The 19011-nt window shown below is 44.2% G+C and overlaps 1 protein-coding gene across 2 annotated transcripts in view; it reads left to right on the top strand.

Moving 5' to 3' along the window:
• TRERF1 (transcriptional regulating factor 1) overlaps window positions 1-19011 on the top strand; it is a 150977-nt gene that overhangs the window by 113771 nt on the left and 18195 nt on the right. For both annotated transcript variants that reach the window (XM_040430362.1, XM_040430363.1), the window contains exons 5-12: window positions 2415-2458; window positions 2784-2910; window positions 6250-6474; window positions 9670-10036; window positions 10869-10935; window positions 13067-13206; window positions 15507-15610; window positions 16762-16837. In XM_040430362.1, coding sequence (XP_040286296.1) covers window positions 2415-2458; window positions 2784-2910; window positions 6250-6474; window positions 9670-10036; window positions 10869-10935; window positions 13067-13206; window positions 15507-15610; window positions 16762-16837 — 1150 coding nt within the window. The remainder of the gene's footprint in view (window positions 1-2414; window positions 2459-2783; window positions 2911-6249; window positions 6475-9669; window positions 10037-10868; window positions 10936-13066; window positions 13207-15506; window positions 15611-16761; window positions 16838-19011) is intronic.

The raw sequence follows: 19011 nt of genomic DNA, 5'->3' as shown, positions 1-19011 counted from the left end.
GCAATCCCCTCCACTGTATGAGGACGAGCAATGGTTCCTGCAATCGCTCCTCCTCATACAGCTGCATTGTTTCTGGGCAGCAGATCGCTTTTTAGCCAACACAATCTGCTGCCCAGAAATGATAATTTAGGTGTCTGTATTAATGATTGTTTGACCCGATGATCGAGCATTTCGGCTGCCCCTTTAGACAAGCAGATTATCGTGAACGAGGGTTCATAGCCACGTTCGCTCCCGATATTCGGCTGAACACCTAGCTGTGTAAACCCAGCATTAGTGTCTACACAAGAGAGATAAACCCCTCGGTGCCATCTTCCAAAACCTGTTACATCACAGCATAAGGTCTCATGCACACGACCATATGTATTTTGCGGTCTGCAGAAACACACAGATCCGCAAAAAATATGGATGACGTCCGCTTGCAATCTGTTTTTTGGCAGGACAGAACAGCTGGCCCCTAATAGAACAGTCTTATCCTCGTCCGTAATGTGGACGATAATAGGACATGTTCTTTTTTTTTTTGGGGCGGAACGGACATGGAAATGAAATGGATATGGAGTAACTTCGTTTCTTTGGGGGACCCATTGAAGTTCATGGTTCTGCATATGGTCCTTAAAAAAAAATAAAACAGAACGGACACAGAGAATATACGTTCGTGTACATGAGGCCTTAGAAGTAAATGTAGCAGGGCCATCTCTACTCAAGGTGTGTCATAATTGTAAGAGCTGGTAAAATGAGGTTTGCTGTAGACCAAATTCATCTTTAATTTGGGCAAAGGATTTAAACCACACCATTAATCTACACACGGAACAATTTTGGCAGCTTCGGATTTCGCCATAAGGGTGTAACCCTCGATGTGTAATAGTTCTGAATTTATTCCAAGTCTTAGTCTACTTTCATAGATGTGGCACAGCAATCTGGCAGGTTGTCCCGCCAGAGAACAACCTGCTGGAATTCTCTGGATCCGGCATAGCCGGATAGTGCTGTGTGCCCACCAGATCACATTGACTATAATGGGAACCGACAGGGATCCATTCGCTCCCCGGCAAAAATGCTGGAATTCAGCCAGACCAAAAACTTTGCGCGCAGAAATTTTTAACTCGCCGTTTCCCATAATAGTCATTGGGGTCTGGCGGGCATGCTGCACTATTTGGCTATGTTAGATCCAGAGAACTCCATCAGGCTGTTTTCTGCCGAATTGCTATGCCACATGTGTGAAACTAACCTTAACCATAAGGTTGCTTGGGGGAAACATACGGGCGTGAGCCTTAATCCCACCCAATTCAAGAGCCGGACCTTTGGCTACTAAGAACAGCTGTCTTCTTCCCAGAAGTATTCAGTCCGCGCCCAACCCTTGAGATGGTGAAGCTCTGAGACCATAAAGTATAGCCAAGGGTTCGGGATGGACAACCCGCTGGAGTTCTTTCCCCTCCTGAAAGGTCTCCAATTTAATTCTCGCCTGCTCTGTCTTCCAGATTAAAGCTCTAAACAACCCTTGTATTTAAAAAAATATTTTTCTGAGGCAGCAATACAGGAGAATTATGGAGGATATACAATAGGTGGGGCATAGGCACCGTTTTAAGAAGGTTACTGCATCTGAGGTAGTTTACACCACATATTAATCTTCCTCTTGAATTTAGCCAGAAGGTGTTCCACATGTTGACATGGGGAAATTATAATTCCTAGATATTAGAATTTTGGAACCACTTGTAGGCTAGTGTGACTCAATTGGGGGGGGGGGGGGGGGGGGGGCGGAGGATTAGGTACGAGAATTAAAGTATTGCACAGTTCTCACTGACGGCGGTGGGCTGTCCGTGTAATGAACAAAGATGTCCGATCCATCAGTTGCATCTGGTATTGTAGGTCAGTTGGAAAAAACTCTCATTAGACCCTTTTTCCACTGTCCGGTAGAAATCGTCACGTGTGAATTGCAAAATGAGGAGGAATTACTTTTAAAGGGGTTGTCCCATGAAAAAAATATTCCTACATTTTAAAACCAGCACCTGGATCTCAATACTTTTGTAATTGCATGTAATTAAAAAAATATTATAGCCACTGAGTTATTCACTGAAATCTATCTGTATAGCGCCACCTGCTGTTTGCTCTTTTTCTAATTTCTCTGTCCTGCTCACTGAGATGGAAGCTGATGCTCAGTTCCATCCTTCAGCTGCCGTATATAGGACATGCCCCCTAAGTTGCCAGCTTAAAATAAATGTAGCAGAGCAATGAATGGGGAGATCTCTGGATCCATGTGAGGTACAGGGCTGGTTCTAGCTGTGTTAGACAGAGGTTGTCATGTACTATATGATGTCTGATTTTTATTGTTACATTAATCATGGGATAAGCCCTTTAATACATTGTTGCCTTTTGCACTATTATGCCATAAACATGTAAGAATGTTTTTTACTTTCTTGTAGCATGTGTCGGATGGGAAAGTCGGGACTGTCTCTCCAGACAACAGGTAAATTCAGACGCATGACCATCAATGTGTGGTTGCTCTATGACCGCACATAGCAAACAACATAAATGCTATAATATTGGTGTCTTGTGTGGATAAGGCGCTTTGGGCCCCCTCAGACACCAGGGCTCAGATGCTACTGCTACATGCGCCCCTTATAGCTGCGCTCCTGTATGACGAGGCTCATCTATAATATTGCACGTAGGAACAGCAGTATTGTAGTTAGGAATAACCAGATTTCAAGTGCCGTTTTGCATACGTTGTAGAATGGAAGCAGCCATGTAAACATTCAACATTTTTGTTCTTATCACTTTGGAACATAAACCAGCAAGTTATTCCTGGACGAGTCGAAAAGCCGGCTCACGTGCTCAGTATGCTTCAAGGAATTCAAGAGCCTTCCAGCCCTGAACGGACACTTGAGGTCACATGGTGGGGTGCGAACAGTCCCCAAACAGGTACAGCTATGTTGTCTATGTGGTCTTTACTTCTACCGCCTGTAGTGCTGGTGAATCGGACACCTCACTCGTATTACTTTGTAACTGCACCCCCTGGCATTAGGTGAGATGAGACGAGTTACTTTTGGTGCTTGCTTGTCCTGTGCTTTGCTTACTGTTTGCAAATACATAGCTCTGCTCAGAAGCATCCAGTAAGGTATCTTGCTATTCCTGTATAGCCAGTCCGTGCTCTAAATGTTGCAATGAACAAAAAGATTCAAGTTTCTATCCTGGTTCTTCATAGAATATTTGAAGCCGACGATCGATCTCTGCAGTGATATATATATATATCTATATAACGCTCATAGGTGGGGGTTGACGCCTGTTAGTTTTAGTGTAGACAAGGGTTGTGCATGCATGATCATTTACCAATGAAATAAATAGATGTTGTAGAGCATGCATGGAGATGACCCAGATCAGTGCAGGTCCCAGTGTCAGGACCCCCGACGCTCCATATTTAATACCATGTCCTTTCAGCATAGAAATTTTTTTTTTTTGCAAAACCTTTTTAACCGGTGAATAGTATGCACAAAGGTATCTCCCAGGGAAAGAGAACCATCTCGCTAGCGCCACCTTGTGGAAGTGTCTCCCTATGAGTCAGACTGAATTTTTAACAAGCCTTCGGACGTGACAAGAGAAAATATCCAAGCCAAATATCCATCTTCAAACAGCTGTTTTGGGGTGCTTGCCTCTCATCAGTACGGAGCAGGATTCTGTCTGGCTGGGTGAGGCGCCTTGGAGACAGCTTAGGCAGGGTACTGGCTGTGCTTAAAGAGACCATCCAATAAGTCTCCATAACATGGATCACTGCCACTAATTCTCCATACACTGCTGGTCTCGTTAAGAAGAACCATAGAATCATTACCCTACCTAAGTTGCATCCAAGGCATGGTAGCCAGCCAGCCAGAATCTTGCTCCGTACCGATGAGGGGCAAGCACCTCTAAAACAGCTGTTAGCGGATGGATATTTGACTTAGCTATTTTCCCTTGTCATGTTCCAAGGCTTGTTAAAAAACCAGACTTTGACTCATAGTTTGCTACTTCCAAAGGTGGCTCTAGTGGGATGGTTCTCTTTCCCTGGGAGCTATCTATTTGCATATTATTCTCCCATGAAGCATTGCCACTAAGTCTCCATACACAGTGGGTCTCTTTAAGGCCTCTTTCACACTTGCGTTGTTGGGATCCGGCATGCACTTCCGTTGCCGGAGGTGCCCGCCGGATCCGGAAAAACGCAAGTGTACTGAAAGCATTTGAAGACGGAACCGTCTTCCAAATGCTTTCAGTGTTACTATGGCACCCAGGACGCTATTAAAGTCCTGGTTGCCATGCGCGGAGCTGGGGAGCAGTATACTTAGTCCGTGCGGCTCCCGGGGCGCTCCAGAATGACGTCAGAGCGCCCCATGCGCATGGATGACGTGATCCATGCGATCACGTGATCCATGCGCTTGGGGCGCCCTGACGTCACTCTGGAGCGCCCTGGGAGCCGCACGGACGGTAAGTATACTGCTCCCCGCTACACTTTACCATGGCTGCCAGGACTTTAGCGTCCCGGCAGCCATGGTAACCATTCAGAAAAAGCTAAATGTCGGCTCCGGCAATGCGCCAAAACGACGTTTAGCTTAAGTCCGGATCAATGCCTTCCAATGGGCATTAATTCCGGATCCGGCCTTGCGGCAAGTGTTCCGGATTTTTGGCCGGAGCAAAAAGCGCAGCATGCTGCAGTATTTTCTCCGGCCAACAAACGTTCCGTTCCGGAACTGAAGTCATCCTGATGCATCCTGAACGGATTTCTCTCCATTCAGAATGCATTAGGATAATCCTGATCAGGATTCTTCCGGCATAGAGCCCCGACGACGGAACTCTATGCCGGAAGACAAGAACGCAAGTGTGAAAGAGCCCTAAGAAGAGCCAGTACCATGCCTAACCAGTCAATAGAAATGTGATCAGTCTCTTGTCTCCACTCATCTGGGACATAAGAATAGCAGATACAAAAGCAGTTTGCCATGAACGCTCCTAGGCCTCATTCAGATGTGTTCTGCACCTTTCTGCAGAGGATGTCGTTACTGTTGCACAAGTGATAGTAGAGGACCTCTCTTGTCTGTTTTAGTAACTGCTTGCATTCCCCATGCAATGCGAATTCTTGACAGTGGTGGGAACCAAGATCAATCTCCACAAACTTACTAATATTTACAACTGGAAACAGGGCTAAATGTTGGCGAAAAACTACTCCAGTCAGGGGGTGAAGTCGTTTTTACATCAGGAGCACAGTCTGCTGAAGGTGCACCTAAGGTTACTTTCACACTAGCGTTAATATTTTCCGGTATTGAGATCCGTCATTCATTGTCAATGGGGACAAAACTGAACTGAACAGAATGGAGTGCTGCAAAATGCATTCCGTTCCGTTCTCATACCGGAGAGAAAACCGCAGAATGTTGCGGTTTGTTTTCCGTCCTGGGATGCGGAGCAAAACTGATCCGTCATGACCACAATGCAAGTCAATGGGGACACAATAGAAAACGGATCCGTCCTCCACTGACTTTCAATGGAGTTCATGACTGATCCGTCTTTGCTATGTTAAAGATAATACAACCGGATCCGTTCATAACGGAGGCAGATGGTTGTATTATCAGTAACGGAAGCGTTTTTGCTGAACCCTGCCGGATCCAGCAAAAACGCTAGTGTGAAAGTAGCCTAATTTATGACAAAGCGAAAGCTTCGTTTATAAATTATGGGCATTTTTTGTCAGCACAGGGAGGAATCGGACCGGGGTCAAACAACGGTCCTTGTAAATGACCCCCTTTATCTCCAGGTAGGGAGTGAGAGGTCTGATGGAGTAGACATAGCAATGTTGATGAGCATCTCAGAACAACGGAATAGCAGTAGAGCTCAAAACCCAGATAAAAACCATGTCTTTGCTGCGGCAATGCGCAGAGTACAGAGGAATAGAACTACATGGGACCCTGGAGAGATGTGTAACAAGATGTATGTACATGACCCATGTTTAACTGTGCATAGCCTGGATGTAGCACCCAGGCCTGTGTGGTTCTACTGAACCAAACCTACAGTGCTGTAGGGCTCTATCTTGCTATATATTTGTTCAGTAGAACTAGGGGGGTTCTATTGACTCCTGTGGGGTGAAAGAAGCCCAACACCATCTCCACGTTCTTTGGTTCCTCATCCTGTACATTATAATTCTTCAGTTTTTTTTTTCCATACTCTGAAGACTTGCTAGCATTTTCTGCATGTGCCTTGTCAGCGTTGTGGCTGTTTGAGGTTGAACGTGTGTACTTATCTGTGCAGGACGAAGGCCAGAAGTCACAGACTAGCGAGGCGGAAAACCTCACGCCCATCGTCATGCCTGTGTCTGTACCTGTAAAGCTTACGCCACCTGATGCCAATGCTCAGCTCAGCTGCAGAGCAGATCAGCCAGCGAACAGCATGTCCGATGACGAAATGCCCATCTTAACCAGGATGACTTGCTCCCCAACATCCTCCCCAAAGGCGGACAGCTCCCGCACGTCTTCTGTGAGTGCTCGTCTTTCTTTGCTTCCATGTCTTGTCGTATTTATCTCACGTTGCTGATGGTTGGTCTAAAATCATCATCGTCTAAATATCTAGAAACAAAGATACAATTTGGATTCTTCTGCTGGAAATTCTGCAGAAAGTTATAAAATCAATTCTATTTGGCCTCCAGCAGCAACTAATCCATGTGTGTTCATGATATTTGTCCTTGTGTCTGTGCGATTTTTCCAAATTATTACAGATGTTCTGATGTTCTCCATCCTATTTTGTTAGGAACAGTTGGAGTCCTCTCTCTAGAAATTGCGGTATTTTATAGTCTCAGCAATACAATGAAAAATGCTATCCTAATGCGGCCGTCCCAGCTGCTGTGCTCAGTATAGAACAACCCCATGTATGGTGCATTTGGGGGAAGGGGGGCCCACATACGCAGCGAACATGCGCCAGAGGTGCATGCTTAAAACCCTAGCCCTGCCCCATTTTACAGCATGTGATTGATGACGTGTCTAGGGACAGACTGAGAACTTAAAGTGGCCCTGGAAGAAACCTAAAATAGGCCCAATGTTGTACGCGGGTCCAAATTGACAGACGGTGAGCCAACACAAGTAGGCAAGGAAAACACAAGTAGATGGGACCAGCAATACCGTAGTGCAGCACAAAATACTGCCACCCACGCTGCAGTATTTAACTGTACTACCATCCTGAATACAGATGGGCACCTATGGCTGCTGGCCAAGTGCATAAGTGCCTGATACTCCTTGCATTAATAACTACTGAGAGCATGAGATCATTATGTATCCTGCTGGCAGCCATGAGTAGAGTTTGGGTGGGCCGCTAGGACATTTCCTTGTAGGGTCTACGACCAGTCCACCCCTGGACATGTTGTACTTCAGGCCCTTTGACATGGAAATAACAGTAGATACAAAAACTCCTGAAAAACTTTAAAGATTGGTAGTGTAGTAAGAGGAAGAGATGTATATAAGTAGTGCAAGTAACATAGTCATAGAAGTCAGAACCATTTCCTGGTGAAACCTCTACATTGGAGGGAGTGATGGGCGGCTTCCCGGCTGAATGGGTGCTCTGAGGCTTTATTAGAGTTATGTTTGTATGCCCTGTTTGTAAAGTAGTAAACCATCTGAAGCACCACATCTCAAGCTGAATCCATCTTTAGTGCTGTTAAAGGGGTTGTCTCATCATAGACAATGGGGGCATATCGCTAGGCTATGCCCCCATTGTAGTTTAGGTGTGGGTCCCACCGCTGGGACCAGCACCTATATAGAGAACGGAGCCCCGCAAAGTGTTGGCTGGAGCACTCCGGTCCGGCCACCACCAAGCCGGCTTCTTATAGAAGTGAATGGGAACGTACCGCACATGCGCGGCCCCCTCTCCCATTCATTTCTATGGGGCCGACGGAAATAGCCGAGCCAGTGCTCAGCTATTTTCGCCATCCCCATAAAAAATGAATGGAGGGCGGCTGCGCATGCGCAGTGTGCCCTCCTTCATTTGCGGGGCTCCGTTCTCGATACAGGTGCGGGTCCCAGCGGTGGGACCCGCACCTATAAGACAATGGGGGCATATTCTAGCGATGTGCCCCCATTGTCCATGATGAGACAACCCATTTAAATTCTGTATTATATTTGGCCAAGAGAGGATTACAACTTAAACTACATTTCCAACATCATGTAATTGTAAATGATTCATTTGGTGATTCATCACCATGATTGTCTTTTACTTACCTGAAAAAGATTTCTGTCCAGTGAAAACAATTTTATTCTCAACTTCAAGTATAGCATTGCTGACATGTAGAAGTCATGATCATTTGAACTCTTTCTTCACTTATAGGTTGCACACTCCATTAATTTACATATGGGGTGGAATACAAAGAGTGCAGTCCTTTACTTTCTCCCTGCTCATATCAGTTAGATAGAGTGTAGATAGATAATGACGCACAGAAGGAGGGAGAAAAGAAGAAGAATTGATAGAAATGAAGAAGGGAAGGTGATAGGAAAGAAGAAAAAATAATGGAAATGTAAGGCTTCAGTTTGTGATAGGAATTGTGTAGTATTTCAATTAATTTCCAGAATAGGATAAGACTTGAATTAGTGTAGTACTTTCTCCCTTCTGTTGTCAGTAGCAGATGTAGATATTTAGATTGAAAGACAAAGATAGATTCGATTTTAACTTCTTAATATCTTAACTAATACCCTAGTTTCAGTAATCTGAAAGCTGGGGACTGCATAGGAACGGTATACACAAAATGGTATGAGAACAGTAAAGTCTATTTGTAAAGTTGCTGCATTTGTTTTATTATAGAATCATTGGAGTACTAAACCGTATTTGCAGTGGTAGATATATATGTTGAAGAAATAAAATACATGGTTGAGTCACATTGGTTTGGCCACCAGTTAATATCCAGAGTGACCGCCGTGTGCAGCACGGACAGCAGCTAGACGGGCTGGGACTGACTCCATAAGGTCCTGGTAGGTTGTCACAGGTATCTGGAGCCATGCTGACTGCATCCCACAGCTGCTGGGGGGACGTGGGGAGGATCCATAGAGCGAACACAATCACACAGATGCCCAATTCGGTTCCAGTCTGGGGAATTAGTGGCCAGGGTAGTCCTTGGAAGTCTTGGTCATGCTCTTCGAATCAATGTTGGACATTTCTAGTTGTACACCTTATATACCCACACCTGACTTCCATGACCTTCATGAGTTACACACTGCTGACATTGAAAGTAGGAAGTGATCAGAACATGTGACTGTATATACTGTGTATACACTTTTTGTTACTTTTTTATATAGGCCACTGTTTAGCAAGTATAGAAGAGGGGAAAAAGGAAACTCTGTTCTAGTGCTAAATAGGGTGATACTGTACTTCAACCTTCATAGCATATAAGAGCAGATGGGTCAAGATTTACTTACAAAATAAGGTGGAGTAGTGATCCCTACCTCTAACTCCTCCAATGTCCGATGGCTTGTCAAAATCCTTGCATGTAACCGTTGTTTTGAGTCCGCATCGGAGCCACCAGCAGCTTCTGCCTACTTATCTCTGTACATAAACCAAGTAAACCATGTCATCGTCTAGTCTTCTTGGTTATCACAGGAAAACCACATGGCACTCTTCAGACTACTGTGATGGAAAATGTGCTATGCACGGTTCCAGAGTATAAGCCTGTGATTCTTATACATTTACATTTAGGAAATGATCAGAAAACTTCAAGAACCCAGTACGAAATTGGTCAAAGCACAGGGAACCAAACCTCAGCAAGAAAGGCGGAAATATCGCCACAGACCTGAACCTCTGTTCATCCCTCCTCCTTTCCTCGGTGCAAATCTATCTCATTTTGGGGCAACATTGTACCAAAGCCAGCTCCGCTCCCCTCGCCTCATTGCGGATCCCTTGCTTCTGAGAACTCAGGAGCCACTCACCTACACTCCACCGCCTATGCTTAGCCCTGTGCGCCAAGGATCCGGACTTTTCAGTAGCGTCATCACATCAGCACACAATGCTCATCTTCCGCTCACCCCGTTGACACCCACTCCAAGAGTGCTGCTCTGCCGATATAGTAAGTATTACACTTCAATTAAGAATGTACTTAAAGGGGTTGTCTGGTTTAGAAGACATATATTCAATGACACTATTATGGGATTTAGAGTAATATGAGAGAATCCTCCATTTAGAATTCATCAAGCAAAGAACAGTGTATTGCTGTGAAGGACGCAGAACGCCAAATTATTATGCAGACACACATTGGTTTTAATGAGAATTGAGTAATACCTCATTTCACCTGTGGTGGCACTGTAGGAAAAATGAACATATCCAGGTTCTCCCACGATTGCTGGAGGTGCCATATTAACCTACCATACAGGAACACTTCTAACAAAAAGGGATTTTGTAGACAACTCAATAAAAGTCCCTATAAGGGTAAATTTAGACCTTGCCGATTTGAGGATTGTGCTTTAGACTTTTATACAGGTAATCAAGCATGCTGCGGGTTTTCAAATCGGCAGCATTTTCATTCCGTCCTTGAATTCACACACACACACTTTCACTACCTTCAATGTGGCAAGGGTGAAATCCATGGCACAATCCGCAGCTAAATCTTTGTGTAAAACACATGGATTTTCCTACATATTCACTGCATGTATGGCCTTACCCTTAGGGTATGTTCACACATGGCAGATACACTGCTGATTTTCTGCATCGTATTACAGTACCAGCAAAATGGATAAGATTTTTAAAAATATAAGAAAAATCTATTGGTGAAATTGACCTGCAGTCAATTATGTTTCCATGCTAGTGGGTCTGTTGACTTCCATGTTGTAGGACAGGGTCGACAACCTACTGGATCTCAGTAATAAGTGACAACTTTATGTAATGCTGTATTTGTTCCTCAGAATGCATTGATGGGACCACTGCTACAGTAACGCCAGGACCTGGAGAACAAACTGTTGATGTTGAACCGTAAGAAATAGTAGATATATTTCATACATTTTTATGTCCTCAGTTAGTTCACAGCATGTTCTGGGTATCTTCAGCACTGACTACAACCCAGAGAGAGCCTGATGTCATCAAAATGAAGATGAATATGCCTCACAAAAAGGGAATAGATCTATCAGTTTAAAGGGAATTTACCAGCTTTTAATATTTATGGTCTGCAACTCCAGCCACAGCTTAGCTCCATTCATTTCAGGGGTCTGAGCCACAGTACAAGACACGACTGCACAAGCCACCAATGTTAAAAGCTGGATTTCGCCTTTGACCGAGTTATATATCAGCAGCACATTCCCTCTGTGCAGGGAACTATAAAATACTAGAATAAAGACCAATAAGATCTTTGTCCCTTAGTTGTCTGGATCGGTGGAAGTCCCAGTGGTTGAATCGCCACTGACCACAATTTTAAGGTATCATTTCCCAATGTGCCAAAACATTATATGATGGGAATACTCCTTTAACCACTTAACAGTTTTGCCCAAGAGAAATATACTTAACAGTTCAGCTTGGGCAATAAGGTGTGAATGGGGAGGGGGAGGGGGGGCTGGTTTTAAAGGCTAGGAAGAAGCTAGAGATATAGGAAAGTTTGAAAAGCTTTAAAACAACGCCTGAATCACAGCATTATCTCCTCTACATCAAAAGATATAGCTGTTAGAAATCAGGTCGGGAATGATAGCACCTAAAAATGAAAGCAAGTTTCAGCTGCTTTCACTCCCAACCTTATTTGTAACATAATATTAAATATTAGATTATCAGTTTTCAAACAAGACCAGACTCTTATCTCTAGCTGCTACCCAGCCCGAGATACGAAGAGTTAAAGCAACCCACCCCTTTCAGCTGGCTGTGATCTCAGCCAGCCTGGAGGAGGAGGAAGAGGGAAGTGGGGGAGATGACAGCCTGCAGTATAGTAGAGAAAAAATATAAAACAATATACAAGTTTTGAAAAGTCATAATCAGAGTGACCTACAGAATCAAGTTATTTATACCACACAGTGAACGCTATAAAAATAAATCCCACAAAATATTATTAAAATTCCATTTTTTTTTTATCTTTCTGTCCCCCAAAATAGTTCCTAAAAAAAAAAACTACAACTTGTCCTGCAAAATTCAAGTTCTCATATAGCTAGGGCCTTATTCACACAACCGTGTCTATAATGAAATCAGTGATAAGATGGTCAGTAATTTATCTGTGAGGATCCGTGTTTGGTCCATGTGTCCATTTTTTCTCTGTGTGTCTTCCATGTTCCACTGACACTGCACAGCTGAAAATGAATTTTCAGAGCATCTCCTATTGTGAAACGGACAAAACACGGATTGCGTCCGTTTTGGGTATGTGTTATGCACGTACCCATAGACTGATTGTAGTGGGCATGATGGAACTGTAAACGCGGACAAAATAGAGCATGCTTCTGTGCTAAAACCATGGACCCACGGACCGCACTAGAACACGGATGTGTGAATGAATGGGTGTGTGTACTGTCCATGGAGAACACAGACAGCACACGTCCATGAAACAATGATGTGTGAACAAAGCCTAAGGCCCCTTTCACACGGGCGAGAATTCCGTGCGGATGCAGTGCGTGAGGTGAACGCATTGCACCCTCACCGAATCCGGACCCATTCACTCCAATGGGGTTGTGCACATGAGCAGTGATTTTCACACATCACTGGTGCGTTGTGTGACAATGGCAGCAGTCTCTATATTGTGCGTTTTTCACGCAACGCAGGCCCTATAGAAGTGAATTGGGCTGCGTGAAAATCGCAAGCATCCGCAAGCAAGTGCGGATGCGGTGCGATTTTCACGCATGGTTGCTAGGAGACGACCGGGATGGGGACCCGATCTTTATTATTTTCCCTTATAACATGGTTATAAGGTAAAATAATAGCATTCTTAATACAGAATGCTAAGTAGGGATGGAGGGGTTAAAAAATAATAATAGGAGGACCTGGGAGGAAAAGGACCTTTGGTGACGTCACTGCGTTCATCACATGGTCCACTGATCTCGCCTACTTCTCCAAGTATATGAACATTAATGGGATGGCTGCTCAGGTCTGATGATCGGTTTCTTAACGACTCAGAAAAACTTTATTGTATTTAAAGGAAAATCAATATTGGATCAAGATTCCAGGCCAAGATCCCAGATCTTCAGCACCGCTCATTGCTTGAGAAAGATACGCACAAAGCGACCTTGGTGTGGAAACCGTGGCCGGACCTAGAGAGTGAAGAATCGCAACACAGAGGTAGGCTGGGAGTGCTGACGTGTGCGCCGTTCTCAGGGCAGCCCCTGCAGTAAGCTGACCATACACATTAGATTATTATCAGACTAATACGCCTGTATTGGCCAAACATCTAATGTGTAGATGTCAGGGGAAAAGAAGAATGCTGGTTTTCAACATGTCTGCTCCTTCTGTTCTCAGAGAGTTAAAGGGGTTGTCCGGGTTCAGAGCTGATCACGGACATACGCATAATTTCACCCAGGCAGTCCCCCCTGATGTTAGGGAAATGCTCCGATGCTCTCCATTGCCCTGCGCTGGATCTCGCAGGGCAAGGGCTATTTTATTTACAATAACACACTGCCGGGTGGAGGCTTCCGACCGGCAGTGTGTTCAGTGATGTCACTGGCTCTGATGGGCGGGCTTTAGCTAGGACAGCGCTGAAGCCGGCCCATCAGTGCCGGTGACGTCACCGGGCACCCTGCTCGGCGGAAGCCTCCGCCTGGCAGTCCTATGGAGAGCCCGGGACGTCACAGGAACTCCAGAAAATGTCTTTGCCCTCCGCAATTTAGCGCAGGGCAAAGGAGAGCATCGGAGTATGAACTGCTCCGATGCTCAAGTCAGGGGGGCTGGCGGGGTGAAAATGGGGATATGTCCGGGTTCACCTCTGAACCTGGACAACCCATTTAAGCTGCCAATGGAGGTGTCCAGCAACTGCTTACTTCCCTCTCTCTCCATTGAAAACACATGCATTCTCTGCCATAATTGTGTACGTGGTGACTGAGTGTTACAAGGTGGTGCAGTCAATAAAACTTGGTGTTTGAGCAAAGAGGTATTTCCCAAGAAAGAGAACCATCTTGCCAGCGCCTCCTATTGGAAGTGTATTCTCTATGAGTCAAGATCTTCCAACAAGACTTTTGTCATATCCTAGTGCTTGATAGAAAGTCAGATCTTGACTTATAAGAAATACACTCCAATAGGTGGCGCTAGTGAGATGGTTCTCTTTCTTTGGGGATACCTAATTTCCCATGGAGCATTGCCAATAAGTCTCCATACAGGACTGTTCTTTTTAAGGAGATTCAGCACCCTGCCCTTAAGTCACCGTGGATGGAAAGGGTTACATAGTTTTCTAATATACTTTGTGTTTCCTCACCAATTTTAAGATCTCTGCTTGCCAACAGCGAATTGAAACATTCACTACATTACTGAAGACCCGCCCTACTCCAGACTTTCTCACACTGCAGCGTGTTACAATGGTGTTAGTTTCGGTGAGATCTGGAGTAGAAAGAGAAAGTTGCACTGCTGCATTTATATCCCAGTGGGCTGCCTAAACTGGTACACTGTAACAAGTCATCTGACTATGTCAGCAGTGAGGGCAGTGTTTCTGCTTCTAAATATTCATTGACCGCAAACAAATGAAACGCAGGAAATAAAGTATATGCTATTCTGATGATTAAGCTTTATTTATGTAGGAGCCTTGACTGCTTAAAAAACACACATTTTCATATCCTTTGTTAGGTAATAAAGAGTTAATAGACACGGTTCCTCATTCAAGACCCATATTTTAGACCAGCTACAAAGAGTGTCTCATCCTGGAGGACTCAGCATTATATAAACAGCCCATTGATTTCAGTGGGAACTGTGTAATACATAATTTGTCCAGTGGTGATGCTGCAGGGAAATGAGACACCTGCTGGCAAGTTCCCCTGAGAGATTACAGCTGATCGCTGGGAGTCCCAGCAGCGGGGCCTTTGTGAGAGACTAATAAAAAAGTCATTGCTCATACTGGACAACTCCATTTTAATATTCAGGCCAGCGTCTATCTTCCACCTCTCCCATGACCAGTCACCCTGTAGGCCTCATATCCCGCTTTGTCCTCTCACTGGTCAGTGGGAGTGTTCTTTTCCAACCGTTAACATGTCCGACGCTAGTCTACTGGCTGATCGCGTCTTTTATGAGGACATGAATAGAGTTTTCTATGGGAATAATTATATATTTTTTTAAATGGAGCAGAATGGGTCAGAAATAATCATTACTCGCCTCACCGATCCTCCTGTGATTCTATTCCCAAGCTGCTGCTCTAGACTTACACATCCAGGGCTCATCACACCGGAAATGGCTTGGACTGTCCGCTCAGCCAATCACCGGCCGAGAAGGGTCATCCCCATTTCCTGTGTCAAAGGAGATAAATGAGCGACCGTGAACTGTATGGGCACTAGTTGGGGGCTGAGACTCCACCCCTGTAAAAGAAGCCTTGGTAATGAGATGTTCAGGTTCGGTCCAATGACTCCCCCCTTATGGTAATGCTCTTTCTGTTTTGTCCACAGTGGAGGTGTTCCTGAGCATGTCGTGTTCCAGCGTACTACCAGGAGGAGGAACCAACATGGAATACGCTCTGCATTCTCTCTTTGAAGCCAATGGAAACATCATGGTGAGAATATTTTTGTGATTTATTCTTTTCCTTTTAGGGGGCAGACATATTGGAGATTGCAGATTTATTTTTTAATTTTTTTCTAAGTCACTATTTATAATAAGTAATCCTGAAATCTTACAATTATTCACTCTGATCACTGAGCCTCATAAAAGTCTTAACACTACTGTAGAGATCACATCTCAGCAGTCATCTCATTGTCATCACACATCATCAATGCCAATATATAGATAACACAGGATAGGTGAGATCACAGCTTATCTACTCCCCTTCCCTGCACAATGATCTCTGCACTGGTCACAGAGCATGCCCACTACTCTTTCCCATATTAGTCATTGAACATCTCCCGACTATTGTGTCTATGGTCCATGTGGCTGCTGTAAAGCGTATCTCGGAAGTCTTTTAACAACAACACAGGCAGGATGGCTGCCCCCATAATCAGATGATTTTTAAAAATTTCTGTCACTATTTATATTAACAATTAATCCTCAAATTTTACAGTTTTCACTCTGAAGCTTCCTGTTCTGTTGAGATCACATCTCAGCAGTCATCTCATTGTCATCACACATCATCAATGCCAATATATAGATAACACAGGATAGGTGAGATCACAGCTTATATACTCCCCCTCCCTGTACAGTGATCTCTGCACAGGTCACAGAGCATGCCCACTACGCTTTCCTATATTAGTCATTGAACATCTCCCGACTATTGTGTCTATGGTCCATGTGGCTGCTGTAAAGCGTATCTTGGAATGCTTTTAATAGCATTACAGGATGATTGCCTTAATCACAATACAGAAAATTAAATGGAAAAAAAAAGTACAATTAGAAAATATAACTAGATCAGGAAAAAATCTCTCTCTGGTTTTAATTAGTGATGCGTTCTCTTTAAGCTGTAGTGTGCATTACTGCTCAGGATGCACATAGAAAGGAAATGTCAGCAGAGTTGTACATATGAAAAATACCCTTGAAGGGGTTGTATAAATGAAAAAAAGTTCTGTTTTTATCCAGAAACAGCGCCACTCTTGTCCAGGGGCAGTGCCTGGTATTGCAGCTCAGATTTTGTTCTAATCTGAAATAACCCCTTTTGTTTATATGGAGATTTGGTACAGTTTTGTATAATTGCTGTTATTTTATTCTAAATTACAGACTGCATTGGAGCTGCTGCTTTTAAGAAATGCACCAAGGCTGAAAACCCATCCACTGGCAAGTTACCACTATGCAGGTAACACTGTCCAATAGGCTGTGTGGCTGACACGTCCAGCCACAAACTGATTCTCATAGCTAGAGGCTATATAATTTGGGAAATTGTTTGGGTTTGGGATTAGATTATAAGGGGGGTTATTCCTGTGACTTCTTATATTTTGTATGAAGCTTTTTGCCTCCTCTGAGATGCAGGAGATGAGTAAAGTGTAAAGGGGCATTTGAAAAGATGTTACCTGGATGCAGACCAAATACTCTAGCAACTCTGAAGCATCTTTCCTCAGAATCCTATCTTGGCTAGTTCCTCTGTTATTCCTCCTAGAAAAATATGAATACATTGATAACTGGTCAGTACTATGCATCTTGTTAAAGGGAACCTGTCGTCAACTTTATGCTGCCCATACTATCGGCAGAATAAAGTAGAGACAGGTGAGTTGATTTCAGGGGTCTGTCATTTATAAGTTAAAAGTAAGTGGTTGCCGAGAACCATCATCACAATTATTGCAGAATTGGCCTGGAAAAGAGTCACGGCCACCGGAGAAGAGTCATGGGTATTCCTGCCCACCTGCTGATGGCTGACAGTCTTCTACCTAGTTTTCTCCCTTTCTCTCTAGGAGAGAACTGCCAGTCATCAGCAGATGGGCGAGGAGAGCAGGAGACTAGGAATAACCAGGACTCTTCTCAGGTAGATCTGACTCTTCTCAAGGCCTGGGCTGCAATGATTATGATGCTGGTTCTCGGCAACCACTTACATTTAGCTCATGAATGACACACCGCTGACATCAGCATTTCTGTCACTAATTTATGCTGCCCTCAGTGAGGTCAGCATAAAGCTGATGACGGGTTCCCTTTAATGGGGCATGTTGACGAAGAGAAGCAGAAAAATAGGGCATCTAATGTATACATTGAATACATTGGTTGTGCCGATCAGATATCAGTAAGTTTCAAATTTCTGACATTTTATCCTGATTAGAGATCATAAATACAAGAAATAAAAGGGAGAATTTAATACCCATGTGCAGTGTCACCCCAGGGTTCCTAGATGACTCTTAGGGGCCCAACTGCCATCTGTACAGAAGACGTGCATGCCCACTATTTATTAGATTCATGTAATGTTTGCTGTTGTATCCTTGTATACACAGGACATCTCTTTAATAGATAATAGGTTATTTGTGACTCGCCTCCAAATAGGGTTGTCTTCTGCAGGACCTTTGGAGACTATTCTTGTGCCAGAGCCTGGGCCCAGCGGAGCATCCTCTGCTGTTCTAGTGGGCCAACCCAACTCTATTAGAGGGGTTATCCTGTGATTGATAGAAAAAGTGAATATCAGGCGCCATATAGTACACAAGAATCTCTTTTAACAAAGCTAGAACCAGCCCTGCACCTCACATGGATCCAGAGATCTCCACATTCATTGCTCCAATTGCTTTGCTAGATTCTCTTCTGATTGGGAGCTCAGGGAGTGTGTCCTTTCTCAGGGAGTGTGTCCTTTCTCAGGGAGTGTGTCCTTTCTCAGGGAGTGTGTCCTGTCTCATGGGGGTGAGGGCTTTCTGCTGCAGCTCAGGGGGGTTTCCTTTCTTCTGAAGCTTTTTCCCTATCACAGCTCAAGAGGTGTATCTTTTCTCAGAGGGAATGTCATTTCTGCAGCATCTCTCTCTATCTCAGCTCAGGGATGTGTCCTTTCTCAGGGGCCATGTCCTTTCCGCTGCAGCTCTCTACCTATCACAGCTCAGGGGGCTTGTCCTTTCTTCTGTAGCTGTCTCCTTGTCACAGCTTCTAACATTAGATAAAGCAGGTGGCATTTGAAGGATGGGATTGAGCATGTGCGACCTCCTTAGCTTATGCTACTGAGGTGGACAGAGAAATTAGCAGCAGATGGCGCTATGCAAGTACATGTTTATAAATACATAACTCAGTGGCTATACTAAAATTTGAATTGCATGCAATTACAAAAGTATTCAGATCTAATGTAGAATATGTTTCACAAGACGACCCCTTTAAAGGGGTTCTTCGGGAACTAGGAAAATAAAATTACTGAAAATACTTAAATGTTACTTTAATAGAAATATATTCCCACATTCCATTCATTAGTTCGTCTTGTCTAAGGAGCTATCATTAGTAGAAATAAAATGGCTGCCGTCCTATTAGTACACACAAAACCTGTCCTAATCGCACAGTAGGACTGGTAATTTCACA

Source organism: Bufo bufo, chromosome 4, assembly GCF_905171765.1.
Source record: "Bufo bufo chromosome 4, aBufBuf1.1, whole genome shotgun sequence".
Classification (NCBI taxonomy): domain Eukaryota; kingdom Metazoa; phylum Chordata; class Amphibia; order Anura; family Bufonidae; genus Bufo; species Bufo bufo.
Note: the sequence above shows the minus strand (reverse complement) of the source record. Positions and strands in the feature narration are given on the sequence as shown.